The sequence below is a fragment of the Silurus aristotelis genome (assembly GCF_946808225.1).
Source record: "Silurus aristotelis genome assembly, chromosome: 9".
NCBI classification, from domain to species: domain Eukaryota; kingdom Metazoa; phylum Chordata; class Actinopteri; order Siluriformes; family Siluridae; genus Silurus; species Silurus aristotelis.
The window spans coordinates 28,843,572-28,866,477 of NC_139582.1; the positions used below are offsets into that span (position 1 = coordinate 28,843,572).

The following is a 22,906-nucleotide window of genomic DNA, read 5'->3' on the forward strand; positions in this document are numbered from 1 at the left end:
AATGTTTGCTGTCAGTGCAAAATGTGAGTGTGAGTGACTCTGGAGTTTATAACTTTAGATTTAAAACACAGAGCAGTGACTGGATATCAGCGCCATCTGGAGTTCATCTGACTGTTACAGGTAATAATGCACACATAGACTTTGCAGTATAATATGATATATAACAGGTCTGTAGTATTTACAGAGTTTTTGTACATTATTGTGTGTAGATTTGCAGGTGAAGGTGGAGCCTAAACCTGAAGGACAGAAAGAAGTAAAACTGACCTGCAGTTTCACCTGCAGTCTCAGTCCATACAATTTCTACTGGTACAAGAATGGCCAAAAGTTAAAAACTACAAATGACAACTTCATTGTCCTCGACTCGACTAGTCTACATGATGAAGGCAGCTACTCCTGTAGGGCGTATGAGAGTGAACGTCGCTCTCCTCCAGTGTGTAAGTGTCAGAGTAAATCTGTCCAGATTCCTCCCTCTCAAGTTTACAATAAAATTGACAAGACACCTAATTTTCGAAATTAAACTCAATATCTTCTGTTTTAACTACATTTATGACCAGAACAAGATGATAATTATGGGATGCCAGGCTTCAAAAGAAGATCCTCCCACAGTTATTACCTCTCTATATGTTTCAGGTGTAATGAGTAAGGCGTGTTGGCGTGTGACTTACACTCCTGATCATGTGTGTGCTCTGAAAGGCACATCGGTTGATCTCTCCTGCTCTTATACGCACCCTGCAGAACACACAGTGAGAACATCAGTGTGGTTCATTAAACAGAAGGCTGATGATGATCCTGTAGATGTGAGAAAGGGTAAGGAGCATCAGGGCCGAGTGCAGTACACACAGAACTCTCAGGATAACTGTAGTCTGAGAATCACTAACCTGAGAGAGACAGATGCTCAAACATACAGATTCAGATTCTACACTGATGGAGGTGATTACACTGGAGAACCTGGAGTCGCTCTGTCTGTTACAGGTGATGTTCAGTTATACAAGTATATATTTACTAAATAAAGTGAATAGAGAGCAAAGTAATTACTCACATACTTTCTATAATTTGCAGATCTGAAGGTTACAGTATCAGACTGGACTGATCAGTACATGGAGCTGAGCTGTAACACCACCTGCACTCTGTCTAACAATCCCACTTACATCTGGTACAAGAACGGACAGCGGGTGAATGAGAGTAAATCTGCCTACTGCTATGTAGCTGCAGTCAGTGGTGAGGTCAGTTACAGCTGTGCTGTTGAAGGCCACGACAGTCTCCGATCTTCTCCAGTGTGTAAGTGTGGATTTACCTTTTTTCAAACACAGTATTTTTATATAACAAATGCTGATCCTGAACCAACACCAGCTGATTTAGTTGTTGTATTTCTATACAGATTCCCCTAAAAACACCAGAGCAGTGGTTCATCCATCTGGAGACCTAATGAAGGGGGATTCAGTGACTCTGAGCTGTAGCAGTGATGCAAACCCTCCTGTTAACACCTACTCCTGGTTTAAGCAGATAGAATTTACAGACACACTGCTGACAACAAGCCAGAATTACAGCATCAGCGACATCAACACCAATCACAATGGACTCTATTACTGCACTGCTCACAACCAGCTGGGACGGCAAAACTCTGCACCTGTACACCTGAATGTGTTAGGTAAGTGTCATATGTACTGTAGCTTCACCCTGAAGCTGAAAGATTATTTTCATCTATCAGCATATCTCCAAGTTGTTTATACACACATAAAGTTTTACTAGTTGTGTTTACTGAGTGAAAAGTCCATATACTGGGTGCAATGTAGTTATTAATTATTAGTTCTTTGCAGATGTTTTACCAGTGGTGGGCCATCACGGCCATCAAAGCCTTCTCTTCTGGTCTAAACACGATCAGAAGCACTGACCTACATTTACCACCTAAATTCTAATATTTGTTCCATGAAATTCTTATAATTTATTCCCAACAGTTTATTCTCTTCATTTTCGTAGCGTTTCTCTCGGCTGCACTGCTTCAGTACATGTATGTGGATGTTAGACTTTTTGTCCAATCAGATTTCAGCCTCTATGTGCTGCCATGTCAATCTAATCTGCCCAGAGCCTTCAGAATCAGTACTACTGGCCTTTTTACCTTAGAGAATATTAGAAATTGGTCTGTTTCTTTAACCAATCAGAGTTCATATTTGCCTCACAGGGCAGCTCGCTGGCCCAGAATAGCGTCAGCATTTTTCCGTCCTCTGATTGGTTGGTCAGAGAGAAACTGTTACAGACGAGTTCGACTGGCAAAACACTTGTAGAGCTCTGCACACATAAATACATCTGAGTTAGACTTTTTTACGCCTATGGAGGAAGAGAAATTGATTTGATCTCAGACATACGTAACCTTGCAAAGGAGTATGACGTGCAATTTGAGACTTTCTTCCACAACCTCACCTTTGTAGCAGAGTTCGGCTGTTCCTTACCCAGTTTTAAGCCCCCTAGACATCTGTTTCTGATTCAGTTAATTACTGTGTTTCAAACAGTGCAAGTGTTAGAATTGAGAGCCAAAGGGTAGTTTTACATTCTTAGTCACAAGTTTTGTACTTATTCTGTCTTTTTTAAATTATAATCATTGTTTTTAATATTATGTCTGATGATGAGGCTGTGTAAGCTATGGTGTTGCTAGGTGGTTGCTGTGCTAAACAGATTTGGTTATTGCTAGGTGTTTCCTAAAGTATATCCGTGGTTTGTTAGCATTTTGCTTGTTGGTTGCCATAATATTCCAGGTGCTTTCCATGGTGTTGTTAGCTAGTTGCTATGCTAACCAATTTGGCTACCTCTGTATTCCAGGGGTTGCTGGCATCTTTCTCATTGGATGCCATAATATTATTGGTGGTTGTTATGATGTTATTAGATACATGGTTGCTAATGTATCACTAAATCGTTCTCATGATATTTGAAATATTCCAACCTTAATTCTGAAAATCAAATCAGTTATAGAGACGCCATTTCATAGCACAACAGAAAGAAAGACAGAGTAATAAATGGGTGTTAACCGTATGTATTTCTGTTTTAATGCATCAAAAGGGGAAGAGACTGAGCTGAAACAGACTGATAATCACAATCTTTACTGCTGGTGCTCACAAATACAGTACGGGTGAAGGAGGAACAAACTAAGTGAGAAAGTTATTGTTTATTAAAAGTGTAAGATTTCTTGAAAGCATTTCTTGAAAGCATTTCTAAGGAAATCTTTGCATTAAATTCAACACCTGGTGGATCTTTAAGTGACGTCTGTCTGAAGGCAGAATGGCGAGAAACATTACAGCAGCAGCTGCAATCCTCGTGTTACTGACTGGTAAACTTCTCATATATTTCAGCTATTTTTACTGTTTTTCTGTGCGATTATGTCGTTGCTGTATCCTTTCAGTCTGTGTGCAAGATTGATCCTTTGTATGGTGCTGTAGAGTAAACATCAGGAGTTACAGAGCAAGAAACTAAACAAATTATTGCAACTTTTACTGAAAACATGCGAATGTAAAAAAAACTCATGATGTATATTAGGCATGTGTTTTACACAACAATATATTAGTATCCTCCACCGTTCTTCATCTGTGTGAGTTTATTTGTACTGTTTATATTCTTCAAACCAAGAGGAAGTTTGTAAACTGTTTCAAACTGAGATCTATTTTTACATGTCATTTTCACATGATTTTGGTACAATCGCTCTGTGTGACTAAAAACAGCAGCATCAGTGGTGAAGTCTAAAGTAACACCCTTCCTGATCAGTGTATGTGTCATCGTTTTAATTTCAGCTTCATATGTGTGTGTGTGTGTGTGTGTGTGTGTGTGTGTGTGTGTGTGTGTGTGTGTGTGTGTGTGTTCCAGGAGTTCAGGCTCAGCCCAGTGTAACTTTCCCCACTCAGAGTTTCTGTGCTCTTGCTGAATCTACAGTAAAAATCCCCTGTACATTTACAAATCCTGATCACTCCAGTGTCACACAGAGCGAGTGGTATCGAGTCCAGAGCTCTGAAGGAGAACCACAAGACCTGAGTAAAGATCCACAATATTCAGGACGAGTTATAATCTGGACATCTGAATGTACGCTGACAGTGCAAAATGTGAGTGTGAGTGACTCTGGAGTTTATAACATTAGATTTAAAACACAGAGTAGTGACTGGATATCAGCGCCATCTGGAGTTCATCTGACTGTTACAGGTAATAATGCACACATAGACTTTGCAGTATAATATGATATATAACAGGTCTGTAGTATTTACAGAGTTTTTGTACATTATTGTGTGTAGATTTGCAGGTGAAGGTGGAGCCTAAACCTGAAGGACAGAAAGAAGTAAAACTGACCTGCAGTTTCACCTGCAGTCTCAGTACATACAATTTCTACTGGTACAGGAATGGCCAAATGTTAAAAACTACATATGATAACTTCATTGTCCTCGACTCGACTAGTCTACATGATGAAGGCAGCTACTCCTGTAGTACGTATGGGAGTGAACGTCGCTCTCCTCCAGTGTGTAAGTGTCAGAGTAAATCTGTCCAGATTCCTCCCTCTCAAGTTTCCAATAAAATTAACAAGACACCTTATTTTCGAAATTAAACTCAATATCTTCTGTTTTAACTACATTTATGACCAGAACTAGATGATAATTATGGGATGCCAGGCTTCAAAAGAAGATCCTCCCACAGTTATTACCTCTCTATATGTTTCAGGTGTAATGAGAAAGGCGTGTTGGGATGTGACTTACACTCCTGATCATGTGTGTGCTCTGAAAGGCACATCGGTTGATCTCTCCTGCTCTTATACGCACCCTGCAGAACACACAGTGAGAACATCAGTGTGGTTCATTAAACAGAAGGCTGATGATGATCCTGTAGATGTGAGAAAGGGTGAGGAGTATCAGGGCCGAGTGCAGTACACACAGAACTCTCAGGATAACTGTAGTCTGAGAATCACTAACCTGAGAGAGACAGATGCTCAAACATACAGATTCAGATTCTACACTGATGGAGGTGATTACACTGGAGAACCTGGAGTCGCTCTGTCTGTTACAGGTGATGTACAGTTATACAAGTATATATTTACTAAATAAAGTGAATAGAGAGCAAAGTAATTACTCACATACTTTCTATAATTTGCAGATTTGAAGGTTACAGTATCAGACTGGACTGATCAGTACATGAAGCTGAGCTGTAACACCACCTGCACTCTGTCTAACAATCCCACTTACATCTGGTACAAGAACGGACAGCGGGTGAATGAGTGTAAATCTGCCTACTGCTTTGTAGCTGCAGTCAGTGGTGAGGTCAGTTACAGCTGTGCTGTTGAAGGCCACGACAGTCTCCGATCTTCTCCAGTGTGTGAGTGTGGATTTGACTTTTCTCAAACACAGTACATCTATTTTTATATAACAAATGCTGATTCTGAACCAACACCAGCTGATTTAGTTGTTGTATTTCTGATCAGATTCCCCTAAAAACATCATAGCAGTGGTTCATTCCTCTGAAAGTCTAGTGAAGGTTGATTCAGTGACTTTAAGCTGTAGCAGTGATGCAAACCCTCCTGTTCTCACCTACTCCTGGTTTAAGCAAAGAGTAGCTACAAACAACCTGTTGACAACAAACCAGAATTACAGCATCAGTCAAATTAGCTCCCTACACAGTGGACTCTACTACTGCACTGCTCACAACCAGCTGGGACGTCAAAACTCTACACCCATACACCTGCATGTGTTACATAAGTGTCATGTGTAAAGTTTTACTAGTTGTGTTTACTGAGTGAAAAGTCCATATACTGGGTGCAATGTAGTTATTAAGATTTGATGATTTCATTGCTGCAGTAAAATATATTTGTCTCTGTACCTGTAATAAAAGCTTTTCTTTCCCTCAGGTGATGAGGTGTGGAAGCTCCATGTTGCATGGGGAACTGCTGCACTCGTTCCTACTCTGCTTCTCCTTCTTCTTATTGCTGTTCTGGTCATTATGTGAGTAACTGAACTATTTTATTATATAAATATCTGAATAAAACAAGAACAGATTGAAGAGCCGTGTTTTATGTTATTTGTGTGAATAGGAGGAAGAGAATAGCAAACAGAGACACTGACTTTCAGGTACTGAGAGACCGTTGTAATTTATGTCTTTATCTTCATCAAACTCTAGATCCTATAAAGTAAATAAAATAAGATTGGAAAATTGTTTCTTTTTCTCAGAGGGTTCCGGCACCTGAAGGCGACACGTACACAACACTGCAGCTCACGACGATGTCTCCAGATTATGATACTCTGCAAGTATGTACACAGTCTTTGTTTGTGTGTGTGTGTGTGTGTGTGTGTGTGTGTGTGTGTGTGTGTGTGTGTGTGTGTGTGTGTGTGTGTGTGTGTTAGCAACACACATACTACATTCTTCATTCTGTAATCTATTCCATTTAGAATATTAAGAGCTCTGTCAAGAGCCAACACTGAACCCTGCAGCCACGTCCTTAATTAAGACACCCTGACGGTAAGTGTACCTGCTTCACCAGACTGAGTATGAGTTTATATATCAAGTCTCAGGATTTAGGGGGTTTTGTATTTGTAGTTATTTCCTTTTACCACCAGATGTCGCCTTTGCCCTTTCCAAATGCTCAATTGTCTCCAGCTGTTCCCAATCTCCCACAGTCTATTTAAGGTCCTTCTTTGTGGTAGTTTTTCACTTGCTTCTTAATGTTGTATGGTCTACTGATAGTGTTTTGTTTCCCGTGTCCCCAGCATTGTTTCAAGTTGCCTCTTTTAAAGTTTTTAATATATTTTGCTTTTCTCTGCTTTTTTCTAGAAAAAGTCATTGGGACAACTCTTCTTGAGTTCTTTAAGAAGATTTTCAGTTTAATATTTTATTTCTTGTCTTCTTTGTTTATTCTTGTTTTTTACTTTATAATAAATACATTATGAAACCTTCCACCTTTTCATTGAGTCTATCTCTGATTAGGTTCATATTCCCCTCTGTGCCACATCTTATAGATGGTTTGACTATGAAGCCATTGTCCCTGGTTCAAGTCCTAACCGTCTCATAAAGGAAATTAAATCAAACAAAAGAGAATATGTTCCTTATTTTAATTGTAATACAAGCATGAATTTTAAGTATATAAATTGTCAGTAGATGCAAAAACACATTGTTCAGAAATTATTTTATTCAGGTGCAGGAATAGTTAAATGCAGTTCAGAGAATAATATGTAATATAAACTTTTTATATTTCTCAAAATCAATGTCACAAATCATGTTAAGAAATGACAATTTCCTCTGCATGTTAGTAGCATAAACATGTTAGCATTTGTGACTGAAATTATATCATTGTGTGCTTGAGGCTCATAGGTTGTTGCTATGTGGTTGCTATGCTAAATCTGTTGGCTGCTCGTTATTCAAATGGGTTACAAACATGTTTTTCAATACTTCTAGACTGTGCACACTCGTGGCACAACTCCCATCCGAGTTGTAAAATAATAGTGTCACTTCAGCATCCTCGTTGTTGTGGAGAGCACAAGAGCACAAGAACAGTGAAGTGTGGCAGCAAAACCCCTCACAGTGAACATCTTCTCTGGTCCTCCTACCTGTGTTTATCCTTTTCTCTCATTCTCATGCTCATGCAGTGTCCAGTGACTGACTGAGGTCATTCTCTTTACCATTGTTGTGCAGAGAGACTATGAAGCTTCTGACCTTGAGGTAGGACATGTGCAAATCTTCACTGACCACTCTCATCCTGTACCAACACACTTGCAATTAAAAACCAACAAATTATCAGGATTTTCCCACTGACCCTGCCTTCAGCAGCAAGCAACCACACAAGAGCTAAAACTTCCCTGAACTTCCTCATAAAAACAGGGAAAAAACCCACGCCCCAACAAATATTTATATATAATATTCTTAACATATATGTTAACATATTAACATGTGGTAAAAAAATATACATTTTTTTAATAAATTATCTGTATTAGACTCTATAGGACTGACTGTTGACTGTTAAATGCTATTACTATTATTATGTATAATACCTCTGTATGTGAAACTGGTGTGTGTCGAACACGACAAGGAGAGTTTAAAATACCAGAATCTTAATTGATTATAAAACAGACTTGATTTGATGGTTTCTTTTTCTACAATAGTTTGAAATGAGCATGTGATTTACAAAAAAATTCTACAATTTAGTTTCGCCATGACTTGGGATAAAAAAAATAAGTTGTCTAAAACGGCCACAGGAGGGCGCTAGAAATAGCTTAGGAATAACTGATTATGGTCAAATCGCATGGACTTCTCTTGGCTTCTTCATTCCTGTACTTGTAGCTTGATTAAGACAAATATCCATTACTAAACATTATAACAAAATGTACATTTACATCACAACATTAACATCATCACATTTAGACATTATCAAAGAATTAAAAGTAACAGTGTTTTTTTTACCTCAGAAGAAAGAAAAATCGAGTAGGAATGTGGTATTAATGAAACTTGAATGACTTTTTTTATAGGGTTAAAAGTAAAGAGGAGGCTTAAACACGTTGGCGTGGTTCACACAATGCTGGTGTGAACGCATCGTTCATATTCCGAGTCATAACTGGAAGTGTCGTACAGAGACGAGTGCAGCATGAGTGAAAGAGGAATAGGCTGATTTAGGCAGTTATTGTTTATTAAAAGAGTAAGAAAGTTTTATATTGTAATTCTAAGGATATTTTTGGACTAAATTTCACACCTGGTGGATCTCAGTATGAGCTGTTTAAAGGTTGATGTCAGCGTTTTTCACAGAATGACGAGAAACTTTACAGCAGCAGCAGCAGCAGCAATTCTCATGTTACTCACTGGTAAACTTTTCATATATTTCAGCTCTTTCTACTGTTTTTCTGTGCTTCTGTGTCACTACTGCATCCTTCCAGAAACATCTGTATGTAGAAAAGATCATTTGTAGGGTGCTGTAGAGTAAACATCAGGAGGTACAGTATAGAGCCAGAAATAAAAAGATCACATACGTATGTTAAATCATATGTGTATTATTCATGTATTACTGTACAAACTATAATGTGTTAGTATCCTGCACTGTTTTTGAACTGCATGAGTTTATTTGTTGCAGTTCTAGAGTCTACAAACCCAGAGGAAGTTTTAAAATGAGTTCTATTTTTATTGTCAATTTCACAACTTTTTTTTTCACTCACTATGTGTGACTGAGTGCAGCAGCAGCACTTAAGACTGATTATACTTCCCTGTCAGTGCACAAGACATTACTTTACTTTCTGCTTCTGTTTTGTTGTGTGTGTGTGTGTGTGTGTGTGTGTGTGTGTGTGTGTGTGTGTGTGTGTGTGTGTGTTGTGTGTTCCAGGAGTTCAGGCTCAGCCCAGTGTAACTTTCCCCACTCAGAGTTTCTGTGCTGTTGCTGAATCAGTTATACAAGTATATATTTACTAAATAAAGTGAATAGAGAGCAAAGTAATTACTCACATACTTTCTATAATTTGCAGATCTGAAGGTTACAGTATCAGACTGGACTGATCAGGACATGGAGCTGAGCTGTAACACCACCTGCACTCTGTCTAACAATCCCACTTACATCTGGTACAAGAATGACACTCATTCACCAGCTCTGTAGCTGCAGTCAGTGGTGAGGTCAGTTACAGCTGTGCTGTTGAAGGCCATGAGGGTCTCCGATCTTCTCCAGTGTGTGAGTGTGGATTTACCTTTTTTTAAACACAGTTGTTAGTGTTAAAACTGTTTTCACACTATCTCACACACATTCCTTTGTCCGTTCAGTGTCTATAGGATGTTAGTCGGTAAGGTAAACAGAGAGTCTTATCTGGGCTGGTATATCCTCTTGTCCAAACAGGAAACACTTTAGGTCAGCTTTCTCCCCAATATGTGTGTGCGTGTTCGTGTGTGTGTGCGTGGACTGTATCATCCTGTGTATAAATACGTGTCTGCCACCTGCAATAAACTGAAGAGGAACATTTTGCCACATTCTGTGTGCTGTGTATTTCTCCTTCCCTGATATCAGAAAGGCACTACGGAGCATCACAGGTCGTATGGAAAATCTCTCCAAGTTTCGTTTTTGGGCATGATAAAAATCTAACAGTTTTGGTGTCAGAAGCGAGATACTTTCCGACAATATCCAGAGGGAGATCACGCATCAAGGTAGAATTTAATGTATTCCCTTGTTTGCGGTGATTGTCCCGTTTGCCAGCTAATAAGGCTGCATGTGTGTTCGTGTCTTGGTTATGCATTAATTTTTTAATTAATGATAATTTCCTTGCGGGATGATTTCGTCGCGACATTGGTTTCCTCACCTTAGATGTAAGATGCAAGATTAGTAGACGTTTTTTACGGTCTGTCTAATATAGGCGATATTGTCTGAAGTATCCAAAAGAATCCACGATCATTTTTTATATGCCCGAAAAAAAATAGATAGATGAAAAATTAATTGTTTTAAGAAAAAAACAAAAAAGTGAGAAAAGAGAAAAGGAACTAAAGAGAAAAGGAACTAAAGAGAAACGGACATTTTGAAAAGACTATACAATTTTTTAAAAGACTTCAATCTTGTTTTGGCTTTAAAGTCTATTTTTTTCTCCTAATTTACAAAATTTGTGATCCAATTGGAGAGACTGGATTACCTTTTTGTTTGAAGACTGTGATCTCCCTGGTGCCTGCGCAGCTGTATTGTCTGAGTGTTATGTGTTTTGTGTATTGTCCGTGTATTAAGTGTTGTGTGTCTGTTCTTTGTTCTGTGTAAAGAAGATGGGTCATAACATTTCTCGCTTACTGCCGGAAGAATATACCACAGATTTTGTGTATAGGAATAGTGCTGGTTTTTGGACTAATCCTTATTTAGATCATTTGGCATTATGGAGTGAAATTGTGTCACATCTAGATACTTTTCCATAGAGATTTACATGCTGCTTGAGGTTTCTGCTATGCTTCAGGTTAAGTTAACCCTTTATGCTCTGCACTGCAACAGGAAGTGGTGCATTCCAGCCTTAGCACTAAACTCAAGGAGGAGGTCCTAGGAAAAAGGGAAAGTTCATCTATTAGGGAATAGATAGAGTTCCAATTTCATGTCCTGTAACTCACCTTTTGCCTGTGATGACACCGACTGGTACAAATTTATATGATAGCTTTACAATAATTCCAAACTCGCCTTTATGCGATGCACAAAATGGGAATGGAAATTCTGTTTTTTTAAACCAATGTCTCACTGTCTTTCCTTCTGTCCTCATGCTCTCAACTGAGCCACAGCCACATCTGGAAGATTTCTTTCAGGGTAGTACAGAAGTCGTGCCTGATGAACCAAGTTTCGGTGAAGTTAACCCTAAATTATGGGCCTCTCACAAAGATGAGGCAGGTTTAATCCAGGTAAAACCGTATCATCCACTCATGAAAACACACCATCCGATTTTTGTTAAACAATATCCATTGTCGAAAGAGAAGAATGTTGCCATTGCTCCTGTTATTGACAATTTATTGTCACAAGGTGTTTTGATCGAGACACATTCACCGTGTAACACACCGATTAATCCCGTTTTAAAGGCAGATCAAAAATGCTGGAGGCTAACACAAGATTTACGTGAGATTAATAAATGAGTTATTCCGTTAGCTCCTTTGGTGCCCGAAGTAGCTACCATTGTTGACTCTATACCAGCAACTCACGGATTTTTTACTGTGATTGATCTTTGTTCTGCTTTTTTCAGTGTCCCTTTGGCCTCAGAGACGCAGCCGCTTTTCGCTTTTACCTATAGGAGACGTCAATTCACCTGGACACGTCTTCCTCAAGGCTTTGTTGACTCGCCAGCCGTATTCTCCGCTGTAGCGCACTGAACTTTGGCTGATATCCACCTGCCGGAAACAACCTGCATTCATCAATACGCAGATGACATCCTTGTCACAGGACCGAGTACAGCTTGTGACTAGGTTTTCAAGACCTCTGACTGTGAAACAGATGCAGAGCTTCTTGGGACTGATGAACTACTGCCGAGCATGGATCCCTGACTGCGCACAGCATGATAAAGTTTTGCATAGTGCTATTGCTCACAAAGCTCCTCCATCACATCTCATTCTGTGGTCTCATGAAATGACTGACAGTTTTGCTGCCCTCAAGAAGGCTGTACAGTCTGCTCCAGCTCTGGGTCTTCCGAATTATGCTGAGCCTTTTCACCTTTATGTGCACGAACGTGGTGGTACGGCTGCGGGGATCCTAGCCCAGGAACACGGTGACAGATATCGCCCTGTTGCGTATCTTTCCAAATTTTTAGACAACATAGCACAAGGGTTGCCTTCGTGCTTGCGTGCAGTGGCTGCTGCGGCTCTGATGGTCCGGGATGCTGAGAAAACGGTGCTGTCACATCCTTTAATACTGTACACCTCAAATCAGGTAACAGCTAATTTATACGACCTCAACAAACAACATATGACAGCACAACGTAGATCTGGTTATGAAACTACACTCTTGGTAATGGAAAACTTAACTATTATGCCTTCTTCTCAGCCGCATTCAGCTGTAGAAGCTCTGCGTGATCTGCTAGACGATATTGACTTAGATGGTTTTGATGGCGCACATGATTGCCTTAGACAAATTGAACGTGAGACCTCTTGTAGGCCCGATCTTTTAGATACGGCCCTGGAAGAGGGGGATTGCTTATATGTAGATGTTCATGTTCAGAACCTTCTGGTGTGTATTTATGTGGATATGCGGTTGTAAGATTACCTGATGTAATAGTTGAAGCTAAATCATTAACATACACATCGGCACAAGCTGCAGAATTGTTCGCACTTACAAGATCATGTCAGTTGTCTAAAGGTAAAGTAGTGACTTTATACACTGATTCACTGATACACTTTTGGCTAAAAGTTTAGCAATTGATTGTTATTTTAATATTCCCTATCACCCACAGTCAGCTGGAGTGGTAGAGAGAACAAACAGAACCATTAGACGTATTACTGAAGCCTGCATTGAAACAGGCCAAAATTGGACTGTTGTTCTCTCGGTAATACTCACAGAAATGAAAATAACCCTATCTTTAACAAAACTAACCCTGTCTCGAACAAAACTAATCCTTTGAAAGTTTTATGTTCTAACCTTATATGACCCCATGGGTCAGGAGACGCACTGGCATTTCTTTCTTAGGTAACCTGGAAGTGATGGTGGACGACTACGTTTCTGCCCTGGTTGAGAAATTTAATTCTATCAGTGCTGATGTTTCACTAACTCTTCCTCTGCCCACAGATAAGCCCACACACCCTTTTGTGCCTAATCAGCAGGTCCTGATAAGACGTCTGACGCCCATCAAGGTCGGTGATCCGAAGTATCTGGGTCCAGCGACTGTCCTAGCTGTAACCAGAACTGGAGTTCTGACTGATTATCAGCCACAGTGGATACACGCAAGCAGGATCAAGACAGCACCCACTTAATCTATGCATTAATTGGTCTGTTGGCCTAAGAAGCCAGCCTAAGTGAGTGTTCAGGGCTGAAACAGTTGAGAGCCCACGGAAAGATGTTTTCTTTTTAGTAGAAAGGGGGCCACCTCCGGGGTGAAGATCAAACTCACTTGACTGTTTAGTTTAGCGTACCCTGATACTCGCTCTAGGTCTAAATTCTATAACTATATGTGCATAGATGTAACTAGACTCCGAATTTTTTTATTCTCTTTGAATACATTATTCAGAGAAGAAACTGTTATCTATACCTTATATCACTGTTAATAGACATACTGAACAAACAATGAGAAACAATGGTCTCATGATGTCTTGGAGAACGTGAAACAACTGCTGAACAAAGTTTTTGGAAAAGATTAAGAATTTGTTTACGAGTGTTGAACACTTTTGTTTTAGGAATGATTCTTGTATGTTGTTGGAATTGTACTATGTATGTTGATGACGATGGTAAGACAGGCCATAAAGGCCTCGATTTGAGTGGTGATGATGAAGGATTATTTGCATGTAGGAAAAGAATGAAATGGAATATCTTTCAATTGGCAGTTTATGTCACAGGTTCTGTTCCCAGGATGAACATCCTATGTTTTGGTGTGTGATGCTAAATCATAAATGATTTAAAGTGGCCATTGTTAGTGTTAAAACTGTTTTCACACTATCTCACACACATTCCTTTGTCCGTTCAGTGTCTATAGGATATTTACGATGTTAGTCGGTAAGGTAAACAGAGAGTCTTGTCTGGGCTGGTATATCCTCTTGTCTAAACAGGAAAACACTTTAGGTCAGCTTTCTCCCCAATATGTGTGTGCGTGTTCGTGTGTGTGTGCGTGGACTGTATCATCCTGTGTGTATAAATACGTGTCTGCCACCTGCAATAAACTGAAGAGGAACATTTTGCCACATTCTGTGTGCTGTGTATTTCTCCTTCCCTGAATTCAGAAAGGCACTACGGAGCATCACAGGTCGTATGGAAAATCTCTCCAAGTTTCGTTTTGGGCATGATAAAAATCTAACAACAGTATTTTTATATAACAAATGCTGATCCTGAACCAACACCAGCTGATTTAGTTGTTGTATTTCCGTACAGATTCCCCTAAAAACACCAGAGCAGTGGTTCATCCATCTGGAGACCTAATGGAGGGGGATTCAGTGACTCTGAGCTGTAGCAGTGATGCAAACCCTGCTGTTCACACCTACTCCTGGTTTAAGCAGATAGAATCTACAGACACACTGCTGACAACAAGCCAGAATTACAGCATCAGCAAAATCAACACCAATCACAATGGACTCTACTACTGCACTGCTCACAACCAGCTGGGACGGCAAAACTCTACACCCGTACACCTGAATGTGTTAGGTATGTGCATTGTAACACTGTCACATAGCTTTATGAAGCAGATGAAAAAATATCAATGAAATGGTGTATCATCTTTTTTAGGATTTATTTCTGAAGGTTCAGAGAACCCAGTGTTAAAGTTCAGCGTGGTGGGTCTGGTTGTCTTCCTGGCAGTAACACTCCTCTCAGGAGCTCTGTGGATGTGGTATGTAAAATGCAAACATACTAATTATGTTGAAAAAAACGATTTATCATTAGCATGAACATGTGCTTGGCGTTCCTCAGGAAGCGGAAGTCGAGCTCAGCTAATAAACACAGCAGCACTGCCGAGGGTGAACAGGTGAGTGTGACTGAATGGAGCGACTGTTTTATCGTGTTCAAGTTGAAACTTAATTCTGTGCTCCTTTTACCAACGTCAGCCTGCTCCAGTGTATGACAATGTTCCAGCCTCAAACCACAGACACAGAGTCACCTCAGATGATCAGGAGAATGTTGCCTACGCTAGTGTTGTTTTTAAACAATCCCACAGCCAGGGACGGTCTCGGTCACCCAGACTTCCTCCAGACACCACAGATGAGGAGAATGTTCAGTACGCTGCTGTGAATATTCGTAGGAGCACTGCTGCCACCCAGTGAGCAAATCATTATCATTACACCAACACTAACTCTGCTGCTCAGGCTACTTCATTAACTGACTGATTAGATGTGCATTATTCGTGTCTTTAAGTCACCTCTTTTTGTTCCATAGGCTTATGACAGATGATTCATCTCTGATCTACAGCAAAATCCAGCACGTCCCCAGAAAAAGCAAGAGCTGAGACAGATGTGAATGCTCTTTTCTGTATTTAAACTGAACAGGAGAAGAAGAACGTCTTTGGCATTTCATCAGAACAGCAGTATTTATGCTTCAGTAGTGTGTTGTAGTGCTTTAAAAGTATACCTTTACCTTAAGAAATCTATTTTCAGGTAAGAATTTTTTTTTAAGGGAATTTAGATTCATAATATATATTTATTTGACATTTATGTTTTAGTTCCATTATAATTAAAAAAAATAATAATAATATTTTAATATTTATTTTGTTACAATTTACATTTCCTATCAGCCACTGCACATTAAGGGGCCCTGTCACATGTCTCTTTGTGCACCTGAATCCTGTTGTGGATAATTAAGACTTGTATTTAGACTCAGCGTATGTTGCAACTTTTTTCTCTTCTCCATGGTTTTGTACCCTTGATCCATGTTTCAGTTTGCTTGTTGTTTCTTTGTTATTCATTGTGTTTTTTCTTCAGAGTTTGTATTTATTTTGAATAAATAGAAAGCATAGTCTGGGTTAATTAACACATTTATATTGACCAGATAATTCCACATTTGGCATAAATTCAATGTCCTCAATATTAATACACAAAGTGGAAAACATTACAAATAAAGAAAAACTTTTGAATAAAAAGGTGTGTCCAAACTTTTGACTGGTAGAGTGTATATACTGTACTGTACAGACACAAACACACACACACACACACACACACACACACACACAGAGTTCTTTGCAGAGGTTTTACCAGTGGTGGGCCATCAGGGCCATCAAAGCCTTCTCTTCTGGCCTAAACACGATCAGAAGCACTGACCTACATTTAACACCTAAATTCTAATATTTGTTCCATGAAATTGTTATAATTTATTCCCAACAGTTTATTCTCTTCATTTTGTAGCGTTTCTCTCGTTGCTATGCTAACCAATTTGGCTACCTCTGTATTCCAGGGGTTGCTGGCATCTTTCTCATTGGATGCCATAATATTATTGGTGGTTGTTATGATGTTATTAGATACATGGTTGCTAATGTATCACTAAATCGTTCTCATGATATCAAATCAAATCAAATCAAATTTTATTCATCACATACACATACATACAGGGTACGACATGTAGTGAAATGTTTTGTACGATGGTCCGGCATGAGGGAATAGGATGGGGGAAAGAAAAGGAGGCAGATAAATAACTATAAGGTATAAGAAAAACTATTAAAATAAAATAAAATAAATAAATAAAATAAAATAAATGAATATAAGGTATAAAGATATATAGATATATAAAAGGATATTGTATGAAACAAATATACATATAAACAGTAAACAATGTGTAGTGAAAAATGTAAACAAAAGAAAAATGTAAACAATAGGCAATTTGTGGTGGGTTGTCCATAAAGTGTCCATGTGCGGTATGGTGTGGTGTAAAGGTCCGTAAAGTGTCCATGTGCAATATGGTGCAATATGGTCCATGTGGTATGAATAAAATAAAAAGCGCACTGTGCTGTGCAAGTCCAGAGTTTAAAGTGTCGTGGTGCGAACGGTGAGATATGTTTAAAGTGACGTGGTGCGAAGGTGAATATATGTACAGAGAAGTGTGATGATGATGGTGGAGAGAGTGGGCCAGTTCTAGATCCTGGGTGTTTCCTGGTTTAAACACCGGATGGACTGCGGGAAGAAGCTCCTCCTCATTCTCTCTGTGTTCGCTTTCAGGGAGCGGAAGCGTTTTCCTGAACGCAACAGAGAAAAAAGTCCATTGTTGGGATGGCTGAGGTTCTTCATAATCTTCCTGGCTCTGGTCCTGCACCACGTGCTATAGATGTCCTGCAGGTTAGGGAGCTCAGTGTGGATGGTACGTTCAGCTGAACGCACAGGACCAAGACAGATCCTGTGTGATGTTAACACCAAGGTACCGGAAACTGTCCACTCTCTCCACTGGGGTCCCGCTGATGTTTATAGGTTGGTATGACCGCTCCCGCTTTGTGCTGAAGTCCACGATCAACTCCTTAGTCTTGCTGACGTTCAGGAGAAGGTTGTTCTCCTGGCACCATCTCTCCAGGTTTTTAACCTCCTGTAGGTAGGCCGTCTCGTCGTTGTTAGAGATCAGACCCGTCAGCAAACTTGATGATGGTGGTGGAGTTGGATGTGGCCACACAGTCATGTGTGTACATTGAGTAAAGCAGGGGGCTCAGAACACAACCCTGGGGGGCGCCAGTGCTAAGGGTGAGGGTGGATGAGGTGTGTTTTCCCACCCGTACGGCTTGTGGTCTGTCTGTCAGGAAGTTAGAGATCCATTGACACAGCGGAGTCCCAGGACCTCCAACTTAGAGGTGAGTGTGGAGGGAATTATGGTGTTAAACGCTGAATTGTAGTCCACGAACAACATCTTTGCATAATTCCCATTTCTTTGGTCCAGGTGGCTCATCGTGGTGTGGAGAAGATGAGCAATGGCGTCCTCAGTAGAGCGGTTTTGACGGTACGCAAACTGCAGTGGGTCCAGTGTGTCTGGTAGTGATGCAGTGATGAAGTCTCTGACCAGTCTCTCGAAGCACTTCATCACTACTGAGGTCAAGGCTACAGGGCGGTAGTCGTTAAGGCAGGCGGGCTGGGGTTTCTTCGGGACCGGAACAATGGTGGACTGTTTGAAACATGAGGGGACAACAGACTGTTCCAGTGAGAGGTTGAATATCTCAGTGAACACCGGTGCTAGCTGGTCAGCGCAGGCTTTCAGAACCCGGCCTGTGATGCCATCTGGTCCTGCTGCCTTCCTGGTATTCACTCTCTTGAAAGCCCTCCTTACGTCATGCTCCGAGATGGTGAACGTGTTTACCTCTCCGGCTCTCTCGGCGTGCACGCTGGTTGTGCCGCTAGCGTGGTTAGCTGCAGCCTCGAAACTAGCGTAAAAGGTGTTTAGCTCGTCTGCCAGAGAAGCGTCCGCATTCACCATTTTAGAAGATGGTGTTTTATAGTCCGTTATTGTTCTTAGTCCCTGCCACAGGTTCCTAGAGCCACCATGTTGAAACTGTGACTCTAGTTTCCTCCCGTAGCGCCGCTTTGCTTCCTTCACCGCTCTGCGAACACTGTAAGACGCAGCCTTGTACTCGTCCATGTCCCCGGTGGCGAGCCCCGTGTTGTAGGCAGCGGAGCGGGATCTCAGAGCGTCGCGGATAGTTTTATCCACCCACGGCTTCTGGTTGGGAAACGTTCTGATAGTGGTTTTCTGCACTGTATCATCAGCTAGATTCCCGATGAAAACTATGAAAATGTTTCCCGATGAAAATGATATTTGAAATATTCCAACCTTAATTCTGAAAATCAAATCAGTTATAGAGACGCCATTTCATAGCACAACAGAAAGAAAGACAGAGTAATAAAGGGGTGTTAACCGTATGTATTTCTGTTTTAATGCATCAAAAGGGGAAGAGACTGAGCTGAAACAGACTGATAATCACAATCTTTACTGCTGGTGCTCACAAATACAGTACGGGTGAAGGAGGAACAAACTAAGTGAGAAAGTTATTGTTTATTAAAAGTGTAAGATTTCTTGAAAGCATTTCTTGAAAGCATTTCCAAGGAAATCTTTGCATTAAATTCAACACCTGGTGGATCTTTAAGTGACGTTTGTCTGAAGGCAGAATGGCGAGAAACATTACAGCAGCAGCTGCAATCCTCGTGTTACTGACTGGTAAACTTCTCATATATTTCAGCTCTTTTGACTGTTTTTCTGTGCGATTATGTCGTTGCTGTATCCTTTCAGTCTGTGTGCAAGATTGATCCTTTGTATGGTGCTGTAGAGTAAACATCAGGAGTTACAGAGCAAGAAACTAAACGAATTATTGCAACTTTTACTGAAAACATGCGAATGTACAAAAAACTCATGATGTATATTAGGCATGTATTTTACACAACAATATATTAGTATCCTCCACTGTTCTTCATCTGTGTGAGTTTATTTGTACTGTTTATATTCTTCAAACCAAGAGGAAGTTTGTAAACTGTTTCAAACTGAGATCTATTTTTACATGTCATTTTCACATGATTTTGGTACAATCGCTCTGTGTGACTAAAAACAGCAGCATCAGTGGTAAAGTCTAAAGTAACACCTTCCTGATCAGTGTATGTGTCATCGTTTTAATTTCAACTTCACATGTGTGTGTGTGTGTGTGTGTGTGTGTGTGTGTGTGTGTGTGTGTGTGTGTGTGTGTTCCAGGAGTTCAGGCTCAGCCCAGTGTAACTTTCCCCACTCAGAGTCTCTGTGCTGTTGCTGAATCTTCAGTAAAAATCCCCTGTACATTTACAAATCCTGATCACTCCAGTGTCACACAGAGAGAGTGGTATCGAGTCCAGAGCTCTGAAGGAGAACCACAAGACCTGAGTAAAGATCCACAATATTCAGGACGAGCTATAATCTGGACATCTGACTTTACGCTGACAGTGAAAAATGTGAGTGTGAGTGACTCTGGAGTTTATAACATTAGATTTAAAACACAGAGCAGTGACTGGATATCAGCGCCATCTGGAGTTCATCTAACTGTTACAGGTAATAATGCACATGTAGACTTTGCAGTATAATATGATATATAACAGGTCTGTAGTATTTACAGAGTTTTTGTACATTATTGTGTGTAGATTTGCAGGTGAAGGTGGAGCCTAAACCTGAAGGACAGAAAGAAGTAAAACTGACCTGCAGTTTCACCTGCAGTCTCAGTCCATACAATTTCGACTGGTACAGGAATGGCCAAAAGTTAAAAACTACATATGATAACTTCATTGTCCTCGACTCGACTAGACTACATGATGAAGGCAGCTACTCCTGTAGGGCGTATGAGAGTGAACGTCGCTCTCCTCCAGTGTGTAAGTGTCAGAGTAAATCTGTCCAGATTCCTCCCCCTCAAGTTTACAATAAAATTGACAAGACACCTAATTTTCGAAATTAAACTCAATATCTTCTGTTTTCACTACATTTATGACCAGAACTAGATGATAATTATGGGATGCCAGGCTTCAAAAGAAGATCCTCCCACAGTTATTACCTCTCTATATGTTTCAGGTGTAATGAGTAAGGCGTTTTGGCGTGTGACTTACACTCCTGATCATGTGTGTGCTCTGAAAGGCACATTGGTTGATCTCTCCTGCTCTTATACGCACCCTGCAGAACACACAGTGAGAACATCAGTGTGGTTCATTAAACAGAAGGCTGATGATGATCCTGTAGATGTGAGAAAGGGTGAGGAGTATCAGGGCCGAGTGCAGGACACACAGAACTCTCAGAATAACTGTAGTCTGAGAATCACTAACCTGAGAGAGACAGATGCTCAAACATACAGATTCAGATTCTACACTGATGGAGGTAATTACACTGGAGAACCTGGAGTCGCTCTGTCTGTTACAGGTGCTGTACAGTTATACAAGTATATATTTACTAAATAAAGTTAATAAAGAGAAAAATAATTACTCACATACTTTCTATAATTTGCAGATCTGAAGGTTACAGTATCAGACTGGACTGATCAGTACATGGAGCTGAGCTGTAACACCACCTGCACTCTGTCTAACAATCCCACTTACATCTGGTACAAGAACGGACAGCGGGTGAATGAGAGTAAATCTGCCTCCTGCTCTGTAGCTGCAGTCAGTGGTGAGGTCAGTTACAGCTGTGCTGTTGAAGGCCACGACAGTCTCCGATCTTCTCCAGTGTGTAAGTGTGGATTTACCTTTTTTTAAACACAGTATTTTTATATAACAAATGCTGATCCTGAACCAACACCAGCTGATTTAGTTGTTGTATTTCTATACAGATTCCCCTAAAAACACCAGAGCAGTGGTTCATCCATCTGGAGACCTAATGGAGGGGGATTCAGTGACTCTGAGCTGTAGCAGTGATGCAAACCCTCCTGTTCACACCTACTCCTGGTTTAAGCAGATAGAATCTACAGACACACCGCTGACAACAAGCCAGAATTACAGCATCAGCAACATCAACACCAATCACAATGGACTCTATTACTGCACTGCTCACAACCAGCTGGGACGGCAAAACTCTACACCCGTACACCTGAATGTGTTAGGTAAGTGCATTGTAACACTGTCACATAGCTTTATGAAGCAGAAGAAAAAATATCAATGAAATGGTGTATCATCTTTTTTATGATTTATTTCTGAAGGTTCAGAGAACACAGTGTTAAAGTTCAGCGTGGTGGGTCTGGTTGTCTTCCTGGCAGTAACACTCCTCTCAGGAGCTCTGTGGATGTGGTATGTAAATTGCAAACATACTAATTATTTTGGAAAAAACGATTTATAATTAGCATGAACATGTGCTTGGCGTTCCTCAGGAAGCGGAAGTCGAGCTCAGCTAATAAACACAGCAGCACTGCCGAGGGTGAACAGGTGAGTGTGACTGAATGGAGCGACTGTTTGATCGTGTTCAAGTTGAAACTTAATTCTGTGCTCCTTTTTTCAACGTCAGCCTGCTCCAGTGTATGACAATGTTCCAGCCTCAAACCACAGACACAGAGTCACCTCAGATGATCAGGAGAATGTTGCCTATGCTAGTGTTGTTTTTAAACAATCCCACAGCCAGGGACGGTCTCGGTCACCCAGACTTCCTCCAGACACCACAGATGAGGAGAATGTTCAGTACGCTGCTGTGAATATTCGTAGGAGCACTGCTGCCACCCAGTGAGCAAATCATTATCATTACACCAACACTAACTCTGCTGCTCAGGCTACTTCATTAACTGACTGATTAGATGTGCATTATTCGTGTCTTTAAGTCACCTCTTTTTGTTCCATAGGCTTATGACAGATGATTCATCTCTGATCTACAGCAAAATCCAGCACGTCCCCAGAAAAAGCAAGAGCTGAGACAGATGTGAATGCTCTTTTCTGTATTTAAACTGAACAGGAGAAGAAGAACGTCTTTGGCATTTCATCAGAACAGCAGTATTTATGCTTCAGTAGTGTGTTGTAGTGCTTTAAAAGTATACCTTTACCTTAAGAAATCTATTTTCAGGTAAAAAAATTTTTTTAAGGGAATATAGATTCATAATATATATTTATTTGACATTTATGTTTTAGTTCCATTATAATTTAAAAAAAAAATAATAATATTTTAATATTTATTTTGTTACAATTTACATTTCCTATCAGCCACTGCACATTAAGGGGCCCTGTCACATGTCTCTTTGTGCACCTGAATCCTGTTGTGGATAATTAAGACTTGTATTTAGACTCAGCGTATGTTGCAACTTTTTTCTTCTCCATGGTTTTGTACCCTTGATCCATGTTTCAGTTTGCTTGTTGTTTCTTTGTTATTCATTGTGTTTTTTCTTCAGAGTTTGTATTTATTTTGAATAAA

General features: G+C 40.2%; 1 protein-coding gene across 1 annotated transcript; it reads left to right on the forward strand.

The window, feature by feature from the left end:
* Positions 1-374: 374 nt before the first annotated feature.
* LOC310731614 (B-cell receptor CD22-like) lies at positions 375-21,653 on the forward strand (the record flags this gene model as incomplete). Its single annotated transcript, XM_083551267.1, has 10 exons — positions 375-434; positions 774-972; positions 1,060-1,278; positions 1,379-1,648; positions 5,444-5,706; positions 14,479-14,767; positions 14,849-14,951; positions 15,494-15,552; positions 21,372-21,521; positions 21,646-21,653. The coding sequence occupies 10 exons, from the start codon at positions 375-377 to the stop codon at positions 21,651-21,653; spliced, it is 1,620 nt and encodes a 539-aa protein (XP_083407393.1).
* Between the last annotated feature and the right edge of the window lie 1,253 nt (positions 21,654-22,906).